Genomic DNA, 22,653 nt, shown 5'->3' on the forward strand with positions numbered 1-22,653 from the left:
TCTTCTTAAATATTCTTTGTAAATTTTCTTCTCGTAATATTATGACTTTATTCCCATAATATTTTTACTTTATTTCCATAGTATTATAACTTTTTCCTCAAGCTAATTTTCAAAATATGGTAACTTTACTTATTTTGTTTTTTTCTCATAATATTACAACTTAAAAATATATATTTTTTCTTTAATATGTCTATGTTATGCTACTAAAATAACATTATTTTTCCACATATTACATTATTCTCATAAAATTACAAAAAAGAATACATTTTTTTCTGGCTTTATTCTCGTAAAATGACAGCTGTTTTTTTGCATTTCTGCTGGGTTTTTTTTTTAATTTGCCAATTATTTCAACTTTCTTCTTGTAATTTTCACTTAACTCCCTCAATATTTTGACTTTATTCCCTTAACATCATACATTTGTCCCTAATAATTTTTTTCTTTTTTTGTTAATTATTTATTTATTTATTTATTAAATAAAACTTTAAAAAAATATTTAAACCTTATGCTATTCAAATGATTATTCCCCATAATATTGCAACATTATTATCATAAAATTACGACATTTTCTCGTTAGTCTACATATTTTTTTACAAAGTTGTAATCTATCTTCTTGTAAAATTACAGCAGATTTTTTTTTCCTTGGCACATTCTATTTTTAGAATGTCCCAAGTGTATGGCGCCCGGTCCACAGTTTGGACACCCCTACTGTAGGTGAATGAAATAGGGATACAAAAGCTTTTTACTGGAGTTTTACAGCACATGAAAACTGTTTGTGTATCATCCCCCCCCGTCCAATTCCAACTCCCCTCACTTGCAGTGTGTGTCAGAATGGTACCTTGGTTTGCACCAATCTTCCCTGTCCTGTGTATGAGCCTTGGAGCCCATGGACAACCTGCTCAGCCACGTGCGAGCGTGGCCAGCGGACGAGGACGCGCCTCTGCCGAGACACAGAGGGTGGTCCTTCCTGTGCTGACACCACGCAGACAGAAAGCTGTGACCTGCGCCCATGTCCAGGTGTGAAACACGGCTCATTTCCTCCATGAGACTTCAAGGGAAGTGACGTTCTTTCTCGTTCCAACCAGTTGGATGTCTGATGAGCGAATGGTCACCCTGGAGCGAGTGCAGTGCCACGTGTGGCGGCGGTTTGTCGATGCGTAACAAGACGATCCTTCAGGACCCACAGCCCGGTGGGACCGCCTGTGCTGGACCACTCGAACAACACACTGTCTGTAACAGTAACAGCTGCACACCTGGTAAAATATGCTGAAGTGGAAACAGTATTGTATGCACAGTGCCAGTCAATTGGTTGTTGTTTTGGATCATCTGTTGCACGTTTGTTAGATCAGGGGTGTCCAAACATTTTCCAGCGAGGGCCACATAGTGCAAAAGGAAAGAATGCAAGGGCCACTTTTAAAAAATAAATGAACAATACATACATATTAAACTAGGGGTGTCCAAAGTGCGGCCCGGGGGCCAATTGCAGCCCGCGGCTGTGATTTTATCGGCCCCCAGCACAGTCGAAAAATGTAATTTAACAAGGAAAGTAAAAAAAAAACAGCAGGAGCAGCAGCAAAAATGGGAAAATCAATCAAAAGTGAAAATATTAAGAGAAGAGTTGTAATCTAGCAAGGAAAAAAAGCCATAATTTCACAAGAATAAAGTAGTAGTATCAGGAAAAATGTCATTTTAGTAGCATGAAGTTTAAATATTAAAGAAAAAAGTTAGATTTTTTTTTTTTTTAAAGCCAAGTACAATGACTAAAGTTGTAATTTTTCGAAACTTAGGTTGGGGGAACATTTATAACATGGGAATAAAGTCAAAATATTAGAAAGAAAGTTGAAATATTTGGAAAATTATACAGGAAAAAATCCACAGCAGAAATGTGGCCAGAGTAAAGTCAAATATTAAGAGAAAAAAATACATTTCTAATGAAAAAAAAGTTGCAATTTTTGTAAAATGAGGAAAAATATCATGTTGGCAATCTTGAAATATAGAAAAAATACAATATGTTTAAATGAAAAAAAACCAGCTGTGATTTGATGACAATACAGTCAAAATATTAAGAAAAAAGTCATAAAACGAATGAAGAGCAAAATTTGCAATTTTACAAGAATAAACTCGTATTACACGTCATTTTTAGTAGCATTAAAGGTGAAATGCAGTTCTTTCTTGAGCTACTTATAGCTTCTTAGCATATCTCTGTGTTGGTTTACAAAATATCAAAGTGGCCCTTGCATCCTTTCATTTTTCACTATGTGGCCCTCAGTGGAAAAAGTTTGGACACCCCTGTATTAAACTATATATACAGTAAATATATCTAATATTTGAAATGAATTTGCCAGACTATCTGTAGTTGTTATACACTACTTCAAACTATATTAATAGCATATTGTTAAATTGACGTGTCAATCAAAACTAAGCATTATTGTGTTTGCAAAGTGAAGGTGCATCTAAAGAAGTGGCCTGTGATATGAAATAAGAATATGACATAAAAAGCGCTGTAATCGCATACGGTCATTTGTGCACATGCTTCACAGGGTGTCCCAAAGGCCAGGTGTTCAGTGAATGTTCAGGTTCCTGTCCATACACATGCGAGGACATGTGGCCCCACACTCAGTGTCTCGCGGGACCTTGCAGCCCGGGGTGCTCCTGCCCCCCCGGACAGGTGTGTATACTTTTTTTTTTTTTTTTTTTAGCTATTTCTGTGTATGATGTGTGTGATGTATCTGCTTATGACATGATATACACTTTGCAAACTCCACACAGAAATACCCAAGCGAGAATCGAACCCGATCTCCAGACTGTTACTGTGTTGGCCAACATGCTAACCACTAGACCAATGTGTGAAAAGTTAGCCATGATACATCCATTTCTCAATGACTGGGCTTAATTGCCCATTGATGTATAGCATCAATTCAAAATCAGGATTTTTGCATTTAATTATTCACTAACCCATAAAGCACACACGCTATGCTGTTAAAATAAGTGTAAAATGAGCAGAAGTGGAGCAAGAGACCATAATATGCAAAGCTTGCAAAGCTTGCAAAGCAACGGTGATGGGAAAAGGTGGGAACACAACAAATTTGTTCTGCCATGTAAAGCTCAAACACAGAGTTGAGTAGGAATAAGCATGAGACAGAGTCAGCGAACACGTCCAAAATACAAAACGCTTAATTTGGTCGACACTAAATGCTGTATTGCAGTTTGCTACCAATAAATCAATAAATGTCTTTTACAATTTGAGACAAGTGTATTTACTGATACGGGTTAAGGTTTGTAGTTTTTATACAAGACGGCTGAATTTAACTATATCGTCATATCGCGATACATCCCCAAAATATCGTGATACACGCAAAGGCCCGTGTCGCCCAACCGTACTGTATTATCTACAGTATATTTTCTATTTGTGTGTTTTGCAGGTGTTCTTTGGCGGGTTGTGTGTGTCACACACAGACTGCCCCTGTTCCCTCCTGTCTCTGCCGACTGCCTACCAAAATTTCAATATAAGCACAGAAGAGACGACAGAAGCCGTCCTGCCACCTGGAACATCCTTCCAGCACCTCTGTAACACATGGTACGCACATCTCCTATTGTGTTGTGTTTTGATACATCAAAGGGTATTTGTAATAATAAATTAGACACCTTTACAGATCAAATCAAGTGCATCCGTGTGGCAGACATACACAACACGCTGCCAATCAAGTGTACAGTGGATAGTTAACAGCTATTTAAGTGTATTATTTTTACCAAACATCATTTAGATGAGTAATATACACAGCATACAATAGAGCCTCACGAATTGCAGGTGTTGCCACCTCAGACCACCTGTGGATGGTGAAAAACTGTCAGTAATTGAGACACAGGGGTGTCCAAACCTTTTCCACTGAGGGCCACATACTTAAAAACGAAAGGATGCAAGGGCCACTTTGATATATATAAGTAACACACGTATATAAGCAAAAAAAAAAAACGCATCTCAGCTTGGATATCAGTGAGTAACCGTGTCAATATGAACTGTTTTGCTGTTGTTTTTTTAGCTTTTTCTTTAAACACTTAAAATAATCTTCGGAATTTTCTTTCTCGTAGTATAATGACCTTTTTTCCATACCATGACTTTATTCCCATAATATAACTTTTTCCCCAACCTAATTTTCCAAACAAGACAACTTTATTTTGTTTTGTTTGTTTCTCATAATATTAAGGCTTTAAAAAAATCACTTTTTTAAAATATTTACTAAAATTACGTTATATTACCTCATAATATTACGTTATTGTCATAAAATTACTACTTTTTCTCGTTAATGACCACTTTTTTCTCTTAATATTTTGACTTTATTCTCAGAAAACTGTTGCTGACGTTTCCATTTTTTCTGTTTCTATTTTTTCAATTTCTTGTTAAATTATATCTTTAGAATTTGCAACGGGGCCAATAAAAAACAGCGGCAGGTCGCAAACGGCTCCCGAGTCACACTTTGGCCATCCCTTCACTAACACAAGCTGACAGTCATCAAACCAAACGCCTCCCTCACTCACGGTGCAGCCGAAAATAACACAACAAGCAACATGTGGAACACACTATTAAACTCCACCACACTGATTGCGCATATATCGAAGTAAACGCTTGCGCACGAACATACATGCAAACCAATACTCTTTTTTTGTTTTACAAAATTATAACCCACAAGGCATGTTGGGTAACTTCCTGTTGAACAAGTGTGTGTGTAGTCTTCCCAGCATGCTTTGCGGGTTATAAAATAGCTTAAAATACCAAAAAATCCCATAAAAATAGCTTTACAGCACATTTATTACATTTTCGTCATTTACGTATCATTATCCACAAATGTACTCATTTTAAATTCAATTTATGATTTTTTTGAGAGACTGCACTGCAGTTTAACTGAAGTCTCTAAAAGTCTGAACTCTTTTATTTATGGTCATACTAGCTGTTCAACATGATCGAGCTCTTCCAATAGAATGTTTCTCTGCTTTCTCTGCAGTGTGTGTCAAGGAGGAGTGTTTAACTGCACCACAGAGCTCTGTGACGGTGAGTGTTGACCTGCCTCAGCTTTTATTGCTGAAAAACACGCTTCCACTGGAGTTGACATTTTACATTTGCGTGAGCCGCCGCCATTATTGCCTGATGTCATGAGTTTTGTAGGTTTTGTTCAACCTAATAAATGCAAATGTAAGTCTGGATCGAGAGGATGACTCTCCCTCTTTTAAAAGGCTGAGTAGTTTCATTGGTGTTGCTGCAAGAGGTTATGGGACAGTGGAAGACCTTTCCTTCGTAAAGCGTTGTCCTCCAGCGTGTCCTCTGTAAATGAAATAAAATTTTAAAAAAGTTTCCGCTTAAGTCAGCGTCAACATACACCAGGGGTGTCCAGACTTTTTCCAGCGAGGGCTACGTACTGAAAATGAAAGGATGCGAGGTCCAATTTGATATTTTGGAAAAACTGCATGTCAGCTTTGTGATGTACAGTGGTGTGAAAAATTGTGTGCACCCTTCTTGATTTCTTACTTTTTTGCATGTTTGTCACACTTAAGGGTTTCGATCATCAAACTAATTTAAATATTAGTCAGTGACAATGACCATTAAACTTCTTATTATTAAGGGAAAAGACATCTAAATCTACATGGCCCTGTGTGGAAAAGTGATTGCCCCCTCATTAAAACATAACATAACTGAGATTAAGTGAGATCTATCAGTCTGGAAAAGGTTATAAAGCCATTTCTAAAGCTTTGGGACTTCAGCCAACCACAGTGAGAGCCATTATCCACAAATGGCAAAAACATGGAACAGTGGTGAACCTTCCCAGGAGTGGCCAGCCCACCAAAATTACCCCAAGGGCACAGCGACGACTCATCTAAGAGGTCACAAAAGACCCCACAACATCTAAAGAACTGCACATCTCACTTGCCTCAGTTAAGGTCAGTGTTCGTGACTCCACCATAGGAAAGACACTGGGCAAAAACGGCCTGCATGGCAGAGTTCCAAAATGAAAACCACAGCTGAACAAAAAGAACGTTAAGGCTCATCTCAATTTTGCCAGAAAACATCTTGATATATGAAATACTCTGTGGTCTGACGAGACAAAAGTTGAACTTTTTGGAAGGTGTGTGTCCCATTACATCTGGTGTAAAAGTAACGCTGCATTTCAGAAAAAGAACATCATACCAACAGTAAAATATGGTGGTGGTAGTGTGATGGTCCGGGGCTGTTTTGCTGCTTCAGAACCTGGAAGACTTGCTGTGATAAATGGAACCATGAATCTGCTAACAAAAAATCCTGAAGAATGTTGGTGACCTCAAGCTGAAAGCAACTTGGGTTCTGCAGCAGGACAATGATCCAAAACACACCAGCAAGTCCACCTCTGAATGGCTGAATAAAAACAAAATGAAGACTTTGGAGTGGCCTAGTCAAAGTCCTGACCTGAATCCTATTCAGATGCAGATGAAGCGCCTTTTTAAGGTCATGCCACAGCATGACCTTAAAAAGGCGCTTCATGCTGGAAAACCCTCCAATGTGGCTGAATGACAACAATTCTGCAAAGATGAGTGGGCCAAAATTCCTCCCCAGCGCTGTAAGAGACTCATTGCAAGTTATCACAAATGCTTGATTGCAGTTGTTGCTGCTAAGGGTGGTCCAACCAGTTATTAGCTTTAGGGGGCAATCACTTTTTCACACAGGGACATGTAGGTTTGGATTTTTTTCTCCCTTAATAATAAAAAGTTTCATTTAAAATCTACATTTTGTTTTCGTTTTTTTCGTCACTGACTAATATTTAAATGTGTTTAATGATCTGAAACATTTAAGTGTGAGAAAAAAAGAAGAAATCGGGAAGGGGGCAAACCCCTTTTCACACCACTGTAGGTGAAAAAGCCTATTAGTATAAACGTCACACATATAATAATATAATATAATAATATTGGTAATTTTGCAACTTTTTTCTTGTTAGAATATGGCTTTTAGTTTTTTTTTATATTTAGACTTTATTCTCGTAAAACTACGTCTGTTTTTTCCATTTCTGCTGTTGCGTTTAAAAAAAATACATTTTCCAACTATTTAAACATTCTTTTTGTAAGTTTTCTTCTCATAATTATGACTTTATTCTCATAATATTTAGACTTATTCTTTATTTTTCCGCAACTTAATTTTCCAAACATTACAGCTTTATTTGTTTGGTTTTTTGTTACATGATGAGTTAAAAAAAAATACCACCTTTCTTTAAATATTTCAACTTTATGCTACTGAAATGATGGTATTTTTTTCCTCATAATAGTACGTAAATTACGTAACATTCCGACTTTTTCTTGTTAAATTACTGATGACTTTTCAATTTTTTATTTTTTTTTTTTTTAGTTTTCTTGTTAAATGGCGCGAGCCAATAATAAAACAGCTGTGGGTCGGAATGGCTCCGGGGCCGCATTTTGGACACCTCTGACATGCACTTACGTCGACACAAAATTTGATCCGCTCGTTAGTTTTTGCAAAAGCAGACATGTGGTTATGTCAAAAAGGAACCGCCACTTAGCTTCAAAGCTTCTGTATCTTTTGCAGTAGACTTCTCAGCTGTTTTTTCGTCCCTCTTTGTGCAGCTACCAACTCCGTAACAAAATGCATGCAAAATGTTGTTTCGATATGTGCCGTAAGAATAAACATTCACCGGATGTATTTCGGCATTCATTTGTACATCTTGTTGGACGTTAGTGAACTGCGAGTGGTCCAGTTGGTCCCACTGGACTCCATGCTCTGCCAGCTGCGGTACAGGACAGCAGAGCTCCTCAAGAACTGTGTCACAGCCCAGCCTGCATGCAGGAGCCCCCTGTGAGGGTCTGGACCACCGCACTGCTGTCTGCTTGGCCCCTGATTGTGGTGAGTGAACACATGGACAACCAACCTTCAAGAAGAGGATTTTATGTTAAACTTGGAGCTGTCTTGGGCAGCTAATTAAATGAATAAATTCCAATATATTGTCATATTTAAAAAAAAAAAAAAAAAAAAGTTATGTCAAAATTGCTTCTCGTCACGTTCCCGTAGACACAATCTTGTGTATTGTCTTGCGTCTCGTGACACACCTATTATTTACTAATTTAATTTCTATTGTATTACACTTCTGCACTGTGTGTGTATACTAGCGGCCCCGCCTCCACCCACCAAGAGAAAGAGACTGTATAACTGACAAAAGGGCTCGATCCTTTTATACTGTTGTTCTATGGAACTAACGCACCAAGGTGCTGAAACCAATGCACAGAGTGAACTCCCTTCCCGCATGCTCGAAGGCGGGAGACAAGGAAAACAGACACGCATTCACATGGCGCTATATTATTTTCATTTATGGTATTTGTATTTGTATTTGTACTTTATTTATCCCACAGCGGGGAAATTTCCTTGTTTCATTTATTTATATTTATATTTCATTTATCATTCATTTATTACTGTCCCAGCTCAGCGCCCACAAGACACACCTTGTCACATTTTAATCTTGTGATCTACTGATGAGACAAAGATTGTTTAGCAAAGTTATAAAAAGGCTAAAATTGGGAGGAAGAAAGGATCTGCTCCTGACCCCAAACATACGAGCTCATCTGTGCAGCACAGTGGAGGTAATGTCATTGCTTGGACTTGCACGGTTTCTTCACTGATGATGGGAGCAGCAAAATGAACTCAAAAAGTCCACAGAAACGAAGAGAAAGATGCACCCAGACTGATGAAGCAGAGCCTTCAACACGCAGCAAGATAACAACCCAAAACACACTATCAAAGCAACAATGTGGATGTCAGTCAGCCAGCCCGTGGACGTTACTGTGTGCTTGATGCCCGTTCAAGATTGTACCCACAATTGGCTTGGGGGTTGGAAGCGGGACTGACTGCCAGTCAATCACTGGGTGTTGAACTCAATAGCGTCCTTGTTTTGACATCGAGAAATAAAAATAACTAGAAACTGACAAGAAACATCAACATATGGGCTGGCTTTGTCGAAATGACATCAGAAAATCCTCTGTGTCACATTTTCAATGTCCTTACTTCCCTTCCATCAAATCCTATATCCAATTTTGTCTATCCACCATGTCATCTTCTGGCTTTATCTTTGCTTTCTAACTTTCCTGATTGGTCCCTCACACCCGCGTCACCACTTCTCATACCCTACAGCGTGTCCTGACGGCGAGCGATGGAAGAGGAGCTTGTCGGAGGAGTCGCCGTTGTGCGAGAGGAGCTGCGAGGATATTTACTCCCTGACTGCCGTCAACTGCAGCCACTCCTCGGAGGGCTGCGTGTGTCAGGAGGGGCTCTATCGTAACACGGAGGGTGTTTGTGTCATCCCTGCTCTCTGCCCCTGCCGTGACCAGGGCATCGAGCGGGAGGTAAACACACACGCTGGCTTTCACCCAAAGCAGACCTTGTCACTATTGTGGCGTTATCTTGGCATTGATGTTCCCTCCCATTCACTCCTATTGTGTTATTTACTCATAAAGAAGAGCCGATAAGAAGATGAGTGACATGCCCCATAGGCCACATTACACCACAATGCCTCTCCTGCCCTCAGCGCCTATCAATTATGCATGATTTGCTGTAGGAAGCCAGCACTCTGACCGCAACAGGGCAAGCCTGCCAGGAATAATTTATGAAGAAAGGGATATTATAGGATTATAAGTATTAATCATACTCTGACAAGAGGTCAGATCCCCTTTTCCTGATCTCTCTTTTCAAGCCTCTAATATTTCCTTTCAGTAACTTTGCCTTTTTTCCACCTGATACAGCGGAACCCGCTTATGCCGACATCGATCAGCCAGTTTGAGGGGCGTCTACGTTGCCAAAATCGTAATCGTAACGGTGATTTTGGCCACAGACAAAGTCCAAGTTGTTATGTGTCTGTTGTGATAATGTGATAAAGTTGGCTTGTTGGTTAACTTTTTGGACGTCCCAAGCGGCAGTGCGTCAAAGAAAAGGACAGCCATCACCATGGAAGTAAAAATGAACATCCTGAAAAGCTCCAAGAGAGGAGAAATGCCCACCAATGCGGTCACGACCATCATTCAGGATAAAGGTTATTGAACGCTAGAGGGGTCACGTTTGTCAACATAGACGGGTTGTCGATATACTGTAAGCAGGTTCCACTGCATTTGGCTTATGCCTCTTTCTTTGCTCCAGTCTTTCTTGTTTTCCTCCGTTTTAAGGCTTTCTCTCTCACTCATGTCAGCATGTGATGACCAATGTCCCTATAAAGACTCTCAACAGCTTTTCCAATCAACCACTGCATGTCCATCATGCCAAATACTTCAGAGTGAGACACAATATCACCCGATAACGGGTGCTTTCCATCTGCTGAACCTAAGCAATGTCTGTGATAAATGTTCAGACCCGTGCAGTGTAAGGTGCTGTTGTAATTATATGTGTTATTACATGGCGCCATACGCAGTATTTTACGACAGTGAGGCGCAGTATGTAGCAAAGTCAGTGAACTCATTGATCCTGAGCTCCGAGCATGAGCGTGAGCAGCTGCCCTTCATTAAAATTTCATTGACTGGGACAGAGATTTGAGTGGAAATATTAATGCAGCATATTTGTTTCTGTGTGTGTGTGTGTGTTTGTGTGTGTGTGTGTGTGTGTGTGTGAGCCAGGCAGGATCGGATTGGGAGGAGGGCTGCCTGTCATGTCGTTGTGTGAACGGGAAAAAAGTTTGTCAGCCGAGGTGCCCTGAGCTCCACTGTGACGAGGTAAAACACACTCACTCACGCTCCCTAATAAATCAACATGGGAATTGGAATATGTTAGATTATCTCATCAGGTTCATTGTTACAACACAAAAGCAGACAGTGGTATCAAAATAATATATTTTCGCTCCCGAGTAAAAAAAAACAACATATAAGTCGTGCTGAATAAATGTTAGGGCTGTCAAATGATAAAAAATTGTAATCAGATTAATCGCAGTTTTAAAATTAGCAGTTTTAAAAAGTCAAGCACAAAGATACCACACAAGTCTAAAAATGTATTTGTCTAACACTAGTCTCTTTAATAGTAGCAGAACTTTTGAATCACACTTTAAACCCTGTTATTATGAGAAAAAGGAGTTGCGCTGAAAGACATCACGTAATATAAGGTACATTTACTTGTTTTCAGTGTATTTCCCAGCATATTTTTACTTAAATGTAGCAAATTGTACATCTGAATTAAGAATTACAAAGTGCATAATAAGAATATCCACTTCATGTTTTTCTTTATCTTCCTGTTTATTCACACAAACACACACAAAATATAAAATAAAACCGCTTTTGTGATGTTCGGAGTGTCCTTGAATGCATCTGGCGTTCTTATCATGACAATGAGGAAGTGTCGTTCCCAGGATGAACGGGCTTGAGACGTGTGTGAATATGGTGTTGGAATTGCACTGCTGGTGATGTGTTCAGGTCCAGAATGTAGTTCTAAAAGAGCGGCAGACTCTGTGTGACTGTGTGGGGACGCTCCGCTGTGATTGGAAGCGCAGCGGAGGACTCCATCTGCCGTCATAACAGAGAGGCTGCTTGCTCTGGTGCGGATGCATTAAATACACAAAAAATTTAACGTATTTAATTAAATAAATTAGTTACCGTCATTAACGCGTTATTTTTGACACCCTTAGTAAATGACAAAATTCTCAAACACTTTTAATAGTGTATGTGAAATAACGCCTGGATGCATCCCGGTGCGTACAAATGTATCGAACAGCCATATTTTAACGCCACAACTTCATTTTTGTATTCGCAAATGAATTAAAATGACTGAAAATCATACATGTGTATTTAGTTAGTCAGTCGCTGACGCAGCAGCTACAATCGCCGATCTCAGCATGCTTAGTGTCCTAATTAAACAACTAAAATACCACATTTCTCAAGCCACACAGGTATCATGTCATTATAGTTGCACATTACTTACAGACACAGAAGCGTATTAGAAAGTATTCCGTAACAAAACCCAACCACCACCCACAGCACATGTTAAATTATATACATATTTTTGATATCTAAGTCGCACCTGACTATTTGTGTCGCACGACCAGCCAAAGTAAGAAAAAAAAGTGACTTATCGTTCAGAAAATACAGTAATCCAACTGATAGTGTATAATGGTGGACACACAAATGGATGCTTTCTCGGGAGTCCACAGGATGGTTTGTTAAAGCTCAAAATGTGCATTTTCTGACTCATTTTGTAGGACTTTTTTATGTTTGTTCTCATTCCGTCCCAGAACTTTATTTGGTCATTTAGAGTTGAACTGGACACCACATCTCACTAGGAGACTGTAGAACCGGATCATTTCTCACAGCCGTTAAGTAAAAACAATTTAATGATAGCATTAATATAATGTATAATGTAACATATAATAAAAGTGTATCTATTATACCCTTATGTCATTATAAAAACTGTGGTACAAGATTATGACGGCCCCTCAGACCGGCCCATGTTGATATTTGAAGCTTATTTTGGACTGAACAGCACTGTGTGTGTAGTTAATAAATCGTTATTGTGCGTGAGGGTGAGCAGATAGCGGCAAATAAAAACAAATAAATAAATAAAGCAGCAAATCCTTCTGTAGCGGTCCAAAATGAACTGTCAATGAATGTGTCGAAAACCCTGCAGTAGTTACGCCGCTGTTGTCATTTTTTTTTAGCAATAACGACAAAGTCGATAACGATATTGCATCCGACATGGCGACATGAATGGATCGATTTTTCATCGAAAAGACCACTTTCGGCCTGGAATTAAATAATCGGGCTTGATGAGTCGGTTGACATAAACGGGTGGCGACATATTGAAGCAGGCTGCACTGCAGTGGCGGCGCCAGAAATTTTTCATTGGGGTGGCCAAGGTTTGACCATTACTCACACAGGGGTTGATACCTGAATGGTCCACCCCGTAGCTCCGCCACTGCTCCACTGTATAATCATTTAATATGTATCTTAGCATAAACACCTTGTTAATGCTTGTTGATAAATGATTGCATTTCCAAGTCTCTCAATGAGTGCTCTAATAAGACCACACTCACAAAAATATGGATTTTATGAGGAAAAAAAATGTACATTTACATTTACAAGTTGCAATGTAATGATGAGTTGTCAAAACTGTTGGCGATCGCCACAAAGTGCACTTAAGGTTACACAGACAATGAAAGAGTCGGTATTTTGGCATGTCACCACAATCAATATGAGCCGTTTACCGTGATTGTACAAATGTTTGTGTCTGTTCCAGCCAGCTATTGATTTCGCTTTTGCGTTGTTAGAAACAAAACTTTTCTCAGCTTTTTACGATGTACTTTTTGTAGTGCGTTTGAGGTGGACAAATATGCTGCTTAATGCAAGGTTCTTTACTGTGGCACACCTGGAGGGCAAGTCATGACGGTCGTTGTTTGATGATCCATGCCGACCTTCATTTTTATCTGCGTTAACTGGCCTGCAGGCTGCAAAGGCAGCCGAAGCCCTGCTCTGTAGGTCTGTACCCCCACCATTCTCCCTCCTTTGTTGAATGTATAGATTCTAATGAACACTACCTGTCCTTGCACCATTGCTGCACACTTTTCCAAAATGTTGCGCTACGATTTTGTGTAGCATTATCCCAGGATGCAAGCACATGGTGGCGGGCTGGTTTCAATAACGTCTTTAATCCAAAGGTCATCTTGCACGGAGTGGCACGACACACAAAAAGGCAAAGTACCAAAATAACAAAGAAGGCTAGGAGGCACAGCTAGGGCTAACATCAAACTCACCATGGGAGGTGGAATCGGGAATGCGCCTGAAAAGGAGAATAATGCCAAGAAACAAAAAGACAATTGACAAAGATGAAACAGAATGCATCCAACACAAAGGAGAACTGATGCAGAAGCCCTGAACTCAATAAAGCCATAATTACAAATCAAAGACAACGCCCTCTAACCAGAGTAAAGGCAATGCATTCTGTCTATACAGGAAACGGAGGTACCAAAATAAAAGCACCAAATAGGCAGAAAAAGAGACAACCCAATCAAAATGTATGCACAGTGCAACGTAAAGGAAAAGTGCACTTTTGCCGATCATTCACAAGAACACACGTCTTGTCCTTTTCTGTACCTTCTAGATCAGGGGTACTGAAATATAGTCACCCCACATTTTCCAATTATCATTGACTTTTATTTAAGCTTTTTTATTTCTATTTACTTGTATTATTTTGTAGTTTTCTTTAAGTCATTTTTTGTTTTTATATTTATTATCTCTTATTTATTCATTTGTATAAACCAAGCAAATATATCTTTCTTCTTTTTTTTTTTATTTCCCTACAACTAGGTCATATTTTGAAACATTGATACACATAATTGTATGTCCAAAGTGCATTTTAGAGGCATTTATTATAGGATTTTGTCAAGGAAACGAGGAAAATATAGCTGCATGCTACAAACAATGCATACATTAAAATTAAATATCAAAAATGCACCAAATAAGATCACAAAGTCAGATATATCACTTATACCTGTGTAATACACTGTCTGTGACCCACCTAGAGTGGATCTGTGACCCACCTTTGGGTCCCGACCAACTGGTGGTTTGGGAGATAGTGATAGTCGCTAGATAGTGAAAAACTGCTTGCACGAGGCAGCTAAAAATGCGTATAATGGGATTCCCGTATTTCACCTCTAAATTTCTCTAAAATGACTTCCAAAAACTTTTATATACATGCTGTAACCTTGTATTAGCAGGCACATTCATGATAACATGTAACTTACAGTATTCGGGCTAATTTAAGCATTACTGGAACTTCTTTCCTGGGTGCATTGATTTCACAGAGCGCATAGCAACTAAAGCAACTTTTGTCAACAACAACAGCATAGAAAGCGCATTCTGTTTGCTATCACTAATCATGTACAGTATGTCGCTTATTTTTCTTATTAACAGGAACACCGGTTTGCAGTAATATCTATAATATCTATCTTTATTAGCACAAAACCCTTACTCACTTGTAGTTTCAACAACAGCAGGTATACTTCCGATTTTCCCCCACAGCGCTTAACCTTCTGGGTAATGTAGAACACATCGACATTTACCAACACAGATGTTGTTACAGCCAACGGCGACGGCTACTTTGGGACAAATGAGGATCCAGAAGCCATGCCGACACTGTGACACACAGTGTTACCATTGATGGAGCGAGGAGGACACAGCTCCAAGAGACTGCATGACAACCAGTGAAGAATTGTTAGCGCTAACAAACCCTGCAGTGGTAGAAATGTTTCCACTTACCCAAAGTCAACTGGAAAAGATCCCCCCAAGCCAGCTGGACCAGACAGACAAATGTCCATGGAGTAAGTCACCATGATGTTGATTCAGATAGTTACAGCGTCAGATTCAGTCAGTCTACAGCGGAAAAGTAGCTCCTCTGTGTTAGCTGCTACAATAACAAAGACATTATAGCTTGGTTAATATACAGGTCACGGCATGTAAATGGGCCGTTGTTGCCAGTTTTAGAGAGCTTGAATGGAGAAATAGGATAATCCCATTACATGCATTATTAGCTGCCTGGTGCGAGTGGCTTTTCACTATTTTGAACGCACAGAAAAGGGAAAGATGTGTGTTCTTGCCTTACATAAGGACTGTGGGCAAAATTCCCCCAAAAAAGTGCAGTTTTCCTTGAACAGTCCAACTTACCTTAGAAATTGAACTTTAAAGTTGAGGAACGGAAGCTACCTTTTCTATCAGATACGTCCAACGCTGATATTACATTAACGCTTTATTTCTGATCGAGTCACAGTCAGGCAAAGGGAGAAACATCATCTGCCAATTGTATATAATCTTAGTATCTCACGACTCTTCCATTCTTCATGAATCATTTATCTACTTCCAGTTTTTATTATACAGAGATGGTATATGTTATGAATTTGCTGGGGAACATTCTGTGCTTGAAGGAGCAGCAGATAATGAGGATATCTGATGGAATGTGAATGAAATACAATACACCATTTTAGTGGATTCTCACTTCTATTTATTACTTTAACATATTTCAGCAAACACTAGTAAACATGCTGGTTTCCCAGGTCAGTGTTCTGTTCATCTGTCCCAGGGGCGGTCCATTTGTCTCAGGTGGTCACAAAGCAAACGTCTCATTTAGTGTGTGTGTGAACACTCCTTCAATGAGTGGGATGTTCTCAAAAAGTCACTGGCTGAACCCAATCAATATGTGACTGTCCCATCCACCCACAAGCATGTACTTTAGTGCAGAGGTTCTTAACTGGTTTGCCAGTCACGGACATGGGGTGGACATTATTATTTTTATGTCTTGGACATTATTATTTGTTGCCTGCGACCCACGAGTTGAGGATCATTGCTTTATTGTACCCTTACCTCCTCTTTGACTTCTTGGTTTCACTTAGGCACAGTTTTCTTTTTTAATTTTTGATTAACAAATGCACTTTTTGACGGGACTTAAATGTTATTTTAATAACGGCCGTGTGCACACCGAGTGATTTTCGGAAAACTGTGGAGCTGTGCCCTCTTCATGTAATTGTTTTAGTGTGTGGATGGGATTATGAGGAGGTTTTTATATTCTGGTGAGAGCCGCGTCTCTGCTTCTGTATGGAAGGCAGCAGTAGTAATACACATGGGTGCTTAGATGGTCATCTCGCAGGAAACATCCATCTGAGTGGTCAATTATGTATGGAAACTGTACAACCAGGCAGATGAATCAGGAAAAAAAAGCCTCCACATAAAATATGGATCCATTTTTGTAGTCCTTTTGACAGGTACAATGTTGGCTTCCACATTTATTTTGACCCTGCTTCAGATAGAAATACAGTAGTAGAGAGAAAGGGTGAAAACATACACTCTATTTTGTTGGGGCTAGGCAGTTTTTGATGAAAAAAATACATTTACTGTTTTAAAATGTGTAGCTGTTTTATTGCCTAAAACGGATACGCTGCAAAACTTGCCACCTGTTATTATTTTTTAGTTACAATAATCCCTCATTAATCACGATTAATTGGTTTGGGATGAGTGAATTTCCGTGAAGTACGATTCCTTATTTAGAACTGGAATGTTTTCATCGTAAGATTTACCTTCCAAATATCTTTTTTTAACAGTAGAGCCCTGCAGACATGAAATAACACCCCTAGAGTCACCTTTACACTCATATTACCCAATGTAGTAAACATAATAACTGCTGTGAATGTGTTCCAACGATAGGGGAGCAGAGTGAGGGAGGACAGGAAGTGACATTGACGCAGCAGTAGCCCGTGCTAGGGATTATTGTGCCTGTTAATTCAGATAATCCAAACCTCCAATAAAAGCCTGTTGTTCCGGTTCCGATATTACTGACACCTAGTGACCAGTGGAGAATACTACATATCACAACGTCTTGGGATGCGTCTTCTGAATGCCTTATGTTTGTATTTTAGTTCATTTAGCCATTTCTGTGCTTCAGAATGCTTAATTTGGGCAAAAATATGTGCAATTTGAAGAACGGGGATGTACGTGTAAATAAGTTTGTATTTGATTGAGTGAAATCAGTATTTGATTCCAACCAGCAAGCACACATCCTGTCCCTTTAAGAAAGCACTCCTAATCTCAACTCATTTTGTGGATAAAAGACACCTGTCTCTTTCATTCCAACCTTCACAACCCCATGGGCAAGACCAAAGAGCTGTCAAAGGACCTCTGTAACAAGATTGTCGACCTGCACAAAACTGGAATGGGTTACAAGACCCCCAACGAGAACTGCTGGCACAATAATTTGCAAATAGAAGAAAAACAAGGCAAGTTAATTGCCCTCGCTCTGGAGCTCCATGCAAGATTTCACCCGGTAGGGCAAGGATGAATGTGAGAGACGTGAAGGAGAGGGTACAAGGACGGGGTCGGTTAATGATCTCAAGGGAGTTGGGAGCACAGTCAGCAAGAAGAGCATTAGCAACACACTTTGCTGTAATGGATTGAGATCCTGCAGTTCCCGCAAGGGTCCCCCTGCTCAAGGAGACACATGTACAGACCCGTCTGAAGTCTGACAATCAACACCTGAAAGATTCTGACATCTGACATTCTGTGGCATCAACTCGACTTGACGTATTTGGGGGATGTTTCCCTGACCAAAATCCCTCCTGAAATGTGTGCAACCATGGTGACCAGCCACAAGAAATGTCTGACTGACTGTGCTTGCTAGCAAGGGTTTCTCCAAGTACTAAGCCACATTTTTCTTTGGGATCAAATACAAATTTATAACCTTTATCTGATATTTTTTCATTTGTTTTTTTTTCAATTCTGTCTCTCTGTTACAATAAACCGACCATAAAACGTCTTACTTACAAAATCAAGCGTGTATTTTCTCTACTATATTAGTATGCAAACTCATTATTCTAATTCACACAATTTGATGGTTACTACTGTACATCAACTGGTCTCACTTGAGTCGAGTAGGGTTTCTTTTCCCATTTATGCACTCAGAAGTTGACTCAAGGGGCCAAACCTCAATTCTAGCAGTCCCTGCCGGATGGTTTCCGGTCGTAGACTTTTTAACGCCCCGAGACCGCGCGGTCCGTGTCCGTGGCTAGATTTCCCCAGTCGTCTACATCAATTCCGCATCTCTTGAGATTCCACTTCAGATTATCTTTATACGGCTTGCGTGTGGGAATAATAATAACTTGGGCAAGCAGCTGATTGCGGAAAATTGTCTCCATACTTGTACAGTTGGCTTCCTCTAAGATGCTCATGTTTGTTTATCTTGCCGACTGATGGTTATACTCGGTTATACTGCTCAAGACTTTTCAGATGACATCGGTCGGTTGCCCAGGTCTCGCTTGCATACAGCAGCGTACGACTAATGATGACTACTTTGTCATTCTGGGCTAACTTTCTCTGAGCTAACTTTCCCTGACGACTGCGACTTGCACAGTACGGATGGCCTAATGTAAACAAGCCTTAAAATAGCAGTGTTCAACAGAGAGATGATGATGATGGGGTCGTCAGGGACGACTCAATTATCTTCGTTACACAAGTATGTGAATGTATGTCTTTAGCACAACTGTGCCGGGGTAAAAATAAAATCTGCTGACATGCAGAACTTTCAAGGTGAGCGGAATGCACGGCGAGCTTCAGAGGTAGACAGTCTACCGAGCGTTTCACCGATGGTGCACACAGGTCTGCGAGTGTTATTTTTACTAGCATTCTGTAATCCCTCGCCTCCCTCAGACACAGAGTTCTGACTCAGTAAAAGCGCTGCTTCTCCTTGTTGGTATGACAAAGGTCATTTCATGCATTACTGTCAGTGTCATTGTTATTTACGTCTCTGCTAAACTCTCAGCCAGCACATTGGCAATGTATGAAGGTTGTTATTCATGTTATAATAGGCAACCTTGAAGGTTGAACACAATCTAGTGAGGATGCTAGTAATGTGATGTACAGTATGTCATTTTAACCACTGGAAATAGAATAAGCAAATTCAGGCTCAAGCTGTCAATGTTTTAAGTATGCCTGTGAATATTCTCATTCATCCAGGTTACTGGATTCTCAAGGCATTGACTCAATCGCAAGTGGACTGGACTGAGGTTTTGCCTCTCATCCAAGCACACACTCCAGTCAGACTACATAGAACGGCTCTAATCTGAGAGGCTCCAGAGTATTTGGCCTCTAAAGAAGGAAGGATGTCCAGACAGGAATGGTTTTGCTCTTTCTACAATGGAGTGGGGCGTCTGGCTGCCAACGATGGTCGTTTGGGTGGTATCACCTTTGTTAGCTTTCCGTTCAGATGCAATGATAGTCATGGACCCACCTGAAACGTGGTGGCTGTGCCTTGTTTATTTGTTAGAGGCTAAATGATTTCATCTTTTCGGACGGAATAAAAGGACAGCATTGTATGTGGGAGAAAGGTGGTGTCGCAGACCTCCCCCTCTGTTCAGAAATGGCTTCCCTCACTCCTCTTTCGAACCATCTGTCTTCTCTGTCCATGTGTACATTTTTGTCTTCAAAAGAATCTTCTTTCTCTTTGAGGTGCAGATAAACTGCAGAGTCTTGACCTGAAGAGTTAGCCCGTCTGTGTTGTGACATGTACCTACTCACTGGCTGCTTGGTTTCCCCAATGTAGAAATGTGTGCATTCCTCACTGCACTGGACAGCGTACACCAGATTGTTTTAAGTAACATTACTCATGTATTTATTTATCTGGCTAACATGGACAAATAATGGATAAAAATAACCAGGAAACATAGTCCACAAACTTCACGTACACTCCACTCTCTGCTGAAAGTGCTTTAAATGATTCTGTTCATACACTCCTACCCTCTTAGTGAGTTTCTCCCACTGCCCTTCAGGGAAGGCCGCAGGCGTTGCAGAGTGGGAGGAAAAGTCCTCAGGGTGAACAGTTAGGTGTGTCGATGTTTGATAGAATAATGCTGCAGCTGGGTGAAGTTTGAGGGTTGAACCGAGGCCGGTGTTGGTAGCCTGCTGTCAGACTTTGAGACATTTCTCGCAGCAGCTATTCTCAGACGGGAGCATCAAGGGAGCGCCAGCTTCTCTCCTCCTCAGCAGCTTCCATTCCTCCATTTACAGTACCTCACAAAAGTGAGTACGCCCCTCCTACAATGATTTTATTGTATCTTTTCATGACAAAAGACACTTTGATACAACACCTATTAATATCTAAACCACTGGCAAACAAAAGTGAGTACACCTTTCATGAAAATGTCCAAATTGTGCCCGAAGTGTTCATATTTATTGTGGATACCATTATATTATTTTTCCAGCACTGTCTTAACTATTTTGGGAATGGATTCAAAGCTTAGGTCTGGAGACATCACTTTACTCTCACCTTTTTTAGCAAGGCATTGGCCGTCTCGGAGGTGTGTTTAGGGTCCTCATAATGTTGGAATACTGTCCTGAATCCCAGTTTCCGAAGGGAAAGGATGATTCTCTGCTTCAGTATGTCTCAATACATGTTGCCATTCATGTTTTCCTCAAGGAACACAGTACTCATGCAGCCCCATACCTGGACACTCCCACCACCATGCTTGACTGTGTTTGTACACTTCACCTGGTTGCTACCACACGCTTGACACCATCTGAACCAAGTTTGTTTTGGTCTCATCAGACCACAGGACATGGCTCCACGTAATCCATGTCCTCAGTCTGATTGTCTTCAGCAAACTGTTTCAAAGAGGATTCCTTCTGGGATGACAGCCACAAAAACCAAATGGCTGCATGGTCTTGGCCACCATGCTGCAGCTCAGTTTCAGGGTGTTGCCAATGTTCTTTTAGCCTAGAACATCTTTATGTAGAGCCACACTTTTCTTTTTTTTTTTTTTTTCTCCTCTTCCTCAGAGTTCTTTGCCATGTGGTGCCATGTGGAACTTCCAGTGACCCATGTGAGAGTGTGAGAGCAATCACAGCAAATTTAACACCCCTCCTCCCCATTCACACCTAAGACACTAACGAGTCACATGCCCCCGGGGAGGAAAAATGGCTAATTGGGTCCAATTTGCACAATTTGTTGTGTGTTGAGTTGTTTTGAGGGGACTGCAAATTTGCACATATTACACAAATTTACCCATATACTGTTGTCCCATGAAAAGATTGAAATGTGAGGGTTGTGCTCAGTTTTTTTCACAGACTGTACACGGTCGACCGCGTTCGTCGACATCAAAATTGAGACCCGAACGGGTCACTTCTATGAAAAACCGGTCCGTTTATGTAGACATGTCTAGTTACCCCGATCATTGATCATAACAACTCTAATTTAAGTGCATCCTTTCCTTCAGGGAGAAGTTAAAGTGGAGGAACCAGGAAGCTGCTGTCCTATCTGCAGGAAACAGTTTCCAGGTAAGTGTGACGTATAAAAACAACATTGCAACCCATGCGCATAGCAGTGCATGCGCCACATCATGGTTCTTGAGATTCTTTGGTGGCTTATTTAAATCGCACTGCTGCAGCAGTGCCCAATTAGTGAGATATTGTCTTATATAACCTCCATTTGGCCTTAAATCTCCTTGCTTCACATGCAAGGAGGCCACAGTGGTGTCACTTTGCTCCCTAGAAAGAAACTCTCTGGCTCCGGCTCTGATGACTTTGTCACAAACTAAACCAAAAATAGATTTATTTCCCCTCTACTATCTCAACTTTACTATATTTCCCCTTGCCCTCCTCCCACCCTTTACCTCTGTGTGGAATTGTTAGGCGAACCCTTGCCCGAGTGCCGTCGCTACGTACAGATCAAGAACATCACAAAGGGAAACTGTCGACTCGACAACATGGAGGTCAGCTTCTGCAGCGGGAGATGTCTGTCCAGGACTGATGTCATCTTGGAGGTATGGATAAGATAAACACACACATCCTTGTACAGTACAGTGGAACCCGCTGTTTTTGCCGACAGCCCTTCTTACTTGCCCGCTTGAGTTGACGTCAACATCCACGGTCGACCGCTTTTGTCGACACAAAAATGTGAGACCCAAAGACGTCATTTATATGAAAAATGGGTCCGTTTATTTTGCCATGTGTTGTAGTGTTGTTAACTTAGCCTGATCACTAAACAGCGTGAAACAACATGGCTTCCTGTTCAGCACAAAGTAAGATTTTCTTTTTGTCTTAAGGGGAAAATTAGTTTGAAATATGAGGGGATTTTTTGCAAAGCCTTTTATAAACTGAAAAGGACGCTGTTCAACCAACAGTGGAACTTTAGGGTCA

At 40.4% G+C, this 22,653-nt stretch overlaps 1 protein-coding gene across 4 annotated transcripts in view; it reads left to right on the forward strand.

The window, feature by feature from the left end:
* Positions 1 to 22,653, forward strand: part of sspo (SCO-spondin) — a 112,876-nt gene that overhangs the window by 80,747 nt on the left and 9,476 nt on the right. Inside the window, exons 107-117 of one of the 4 annotated variants that reach the window (XM_054765538.1) lie at positions 818 to 1,014; positions 1,083 to 1,253; positions 2,538 to 2,665; positions 3,420 to 3,574; positions 4,998 to 5,044; positions 7,709 to 7,873; positions 9,152 to 9,363; positions 10,621 to 10,716; positions 21,571 to 21,653; positions 21,732 to 21,792; positions 22,147 to 22,277. In XM_054765538.1, coding sequence (XP_054621513.1) covers positions 818 to 1,014; positions 1,083 to 1,253; positions 2,538 to 2,665; positions 3,420 to 3,574; positions 4,998 to 5,044; positions 7,709 to 7,873; positions 9,152 to 9,363; positions 10,621 to 10,716; positions 21,571 to 21,653; positions 21,732 to 21,792; positions 22,147 to 22,277 — 1,446 coding nt within the window. Of the gene's footprint in view, positions 1 to 817; positions 1,015 to 1,082; positions 1,254 to 2,537; positions 2,666 to 3,419; positions 3,575 to 4,997; positions 5,045 to 7,708; positions 7,874 to 9,151; positions 9,364 to 10,620; positions 10,717 to 19,476; positions 21,654 to 21,731; positions 21,794 to 22,146; positions 22,278 to 22,653 lie in introns of those variants that run through there. The other 3 variants (XR_008567341.1, XR_008567342.1, XM_054765537.1) reach the window with 3 other exon arrangements.

The sequence above is a fragment of the Dunckerocampus dactyliophorus genome, chromosome 21 (genome assembly GCF_027744805.1).
Source record: "Dunckerocampus dactyliophorus isolate RoL2022-P2 chromosome 21, RoL_Ddac_1.1, whole genome shotgun sequence".
NCBI lineage: Eukaryota > Metazoa > Chordata > Actinopteri > Syngnathiformes > Syngnathidae > Dunckerocampus > Dunckerocampus dactyliophorus.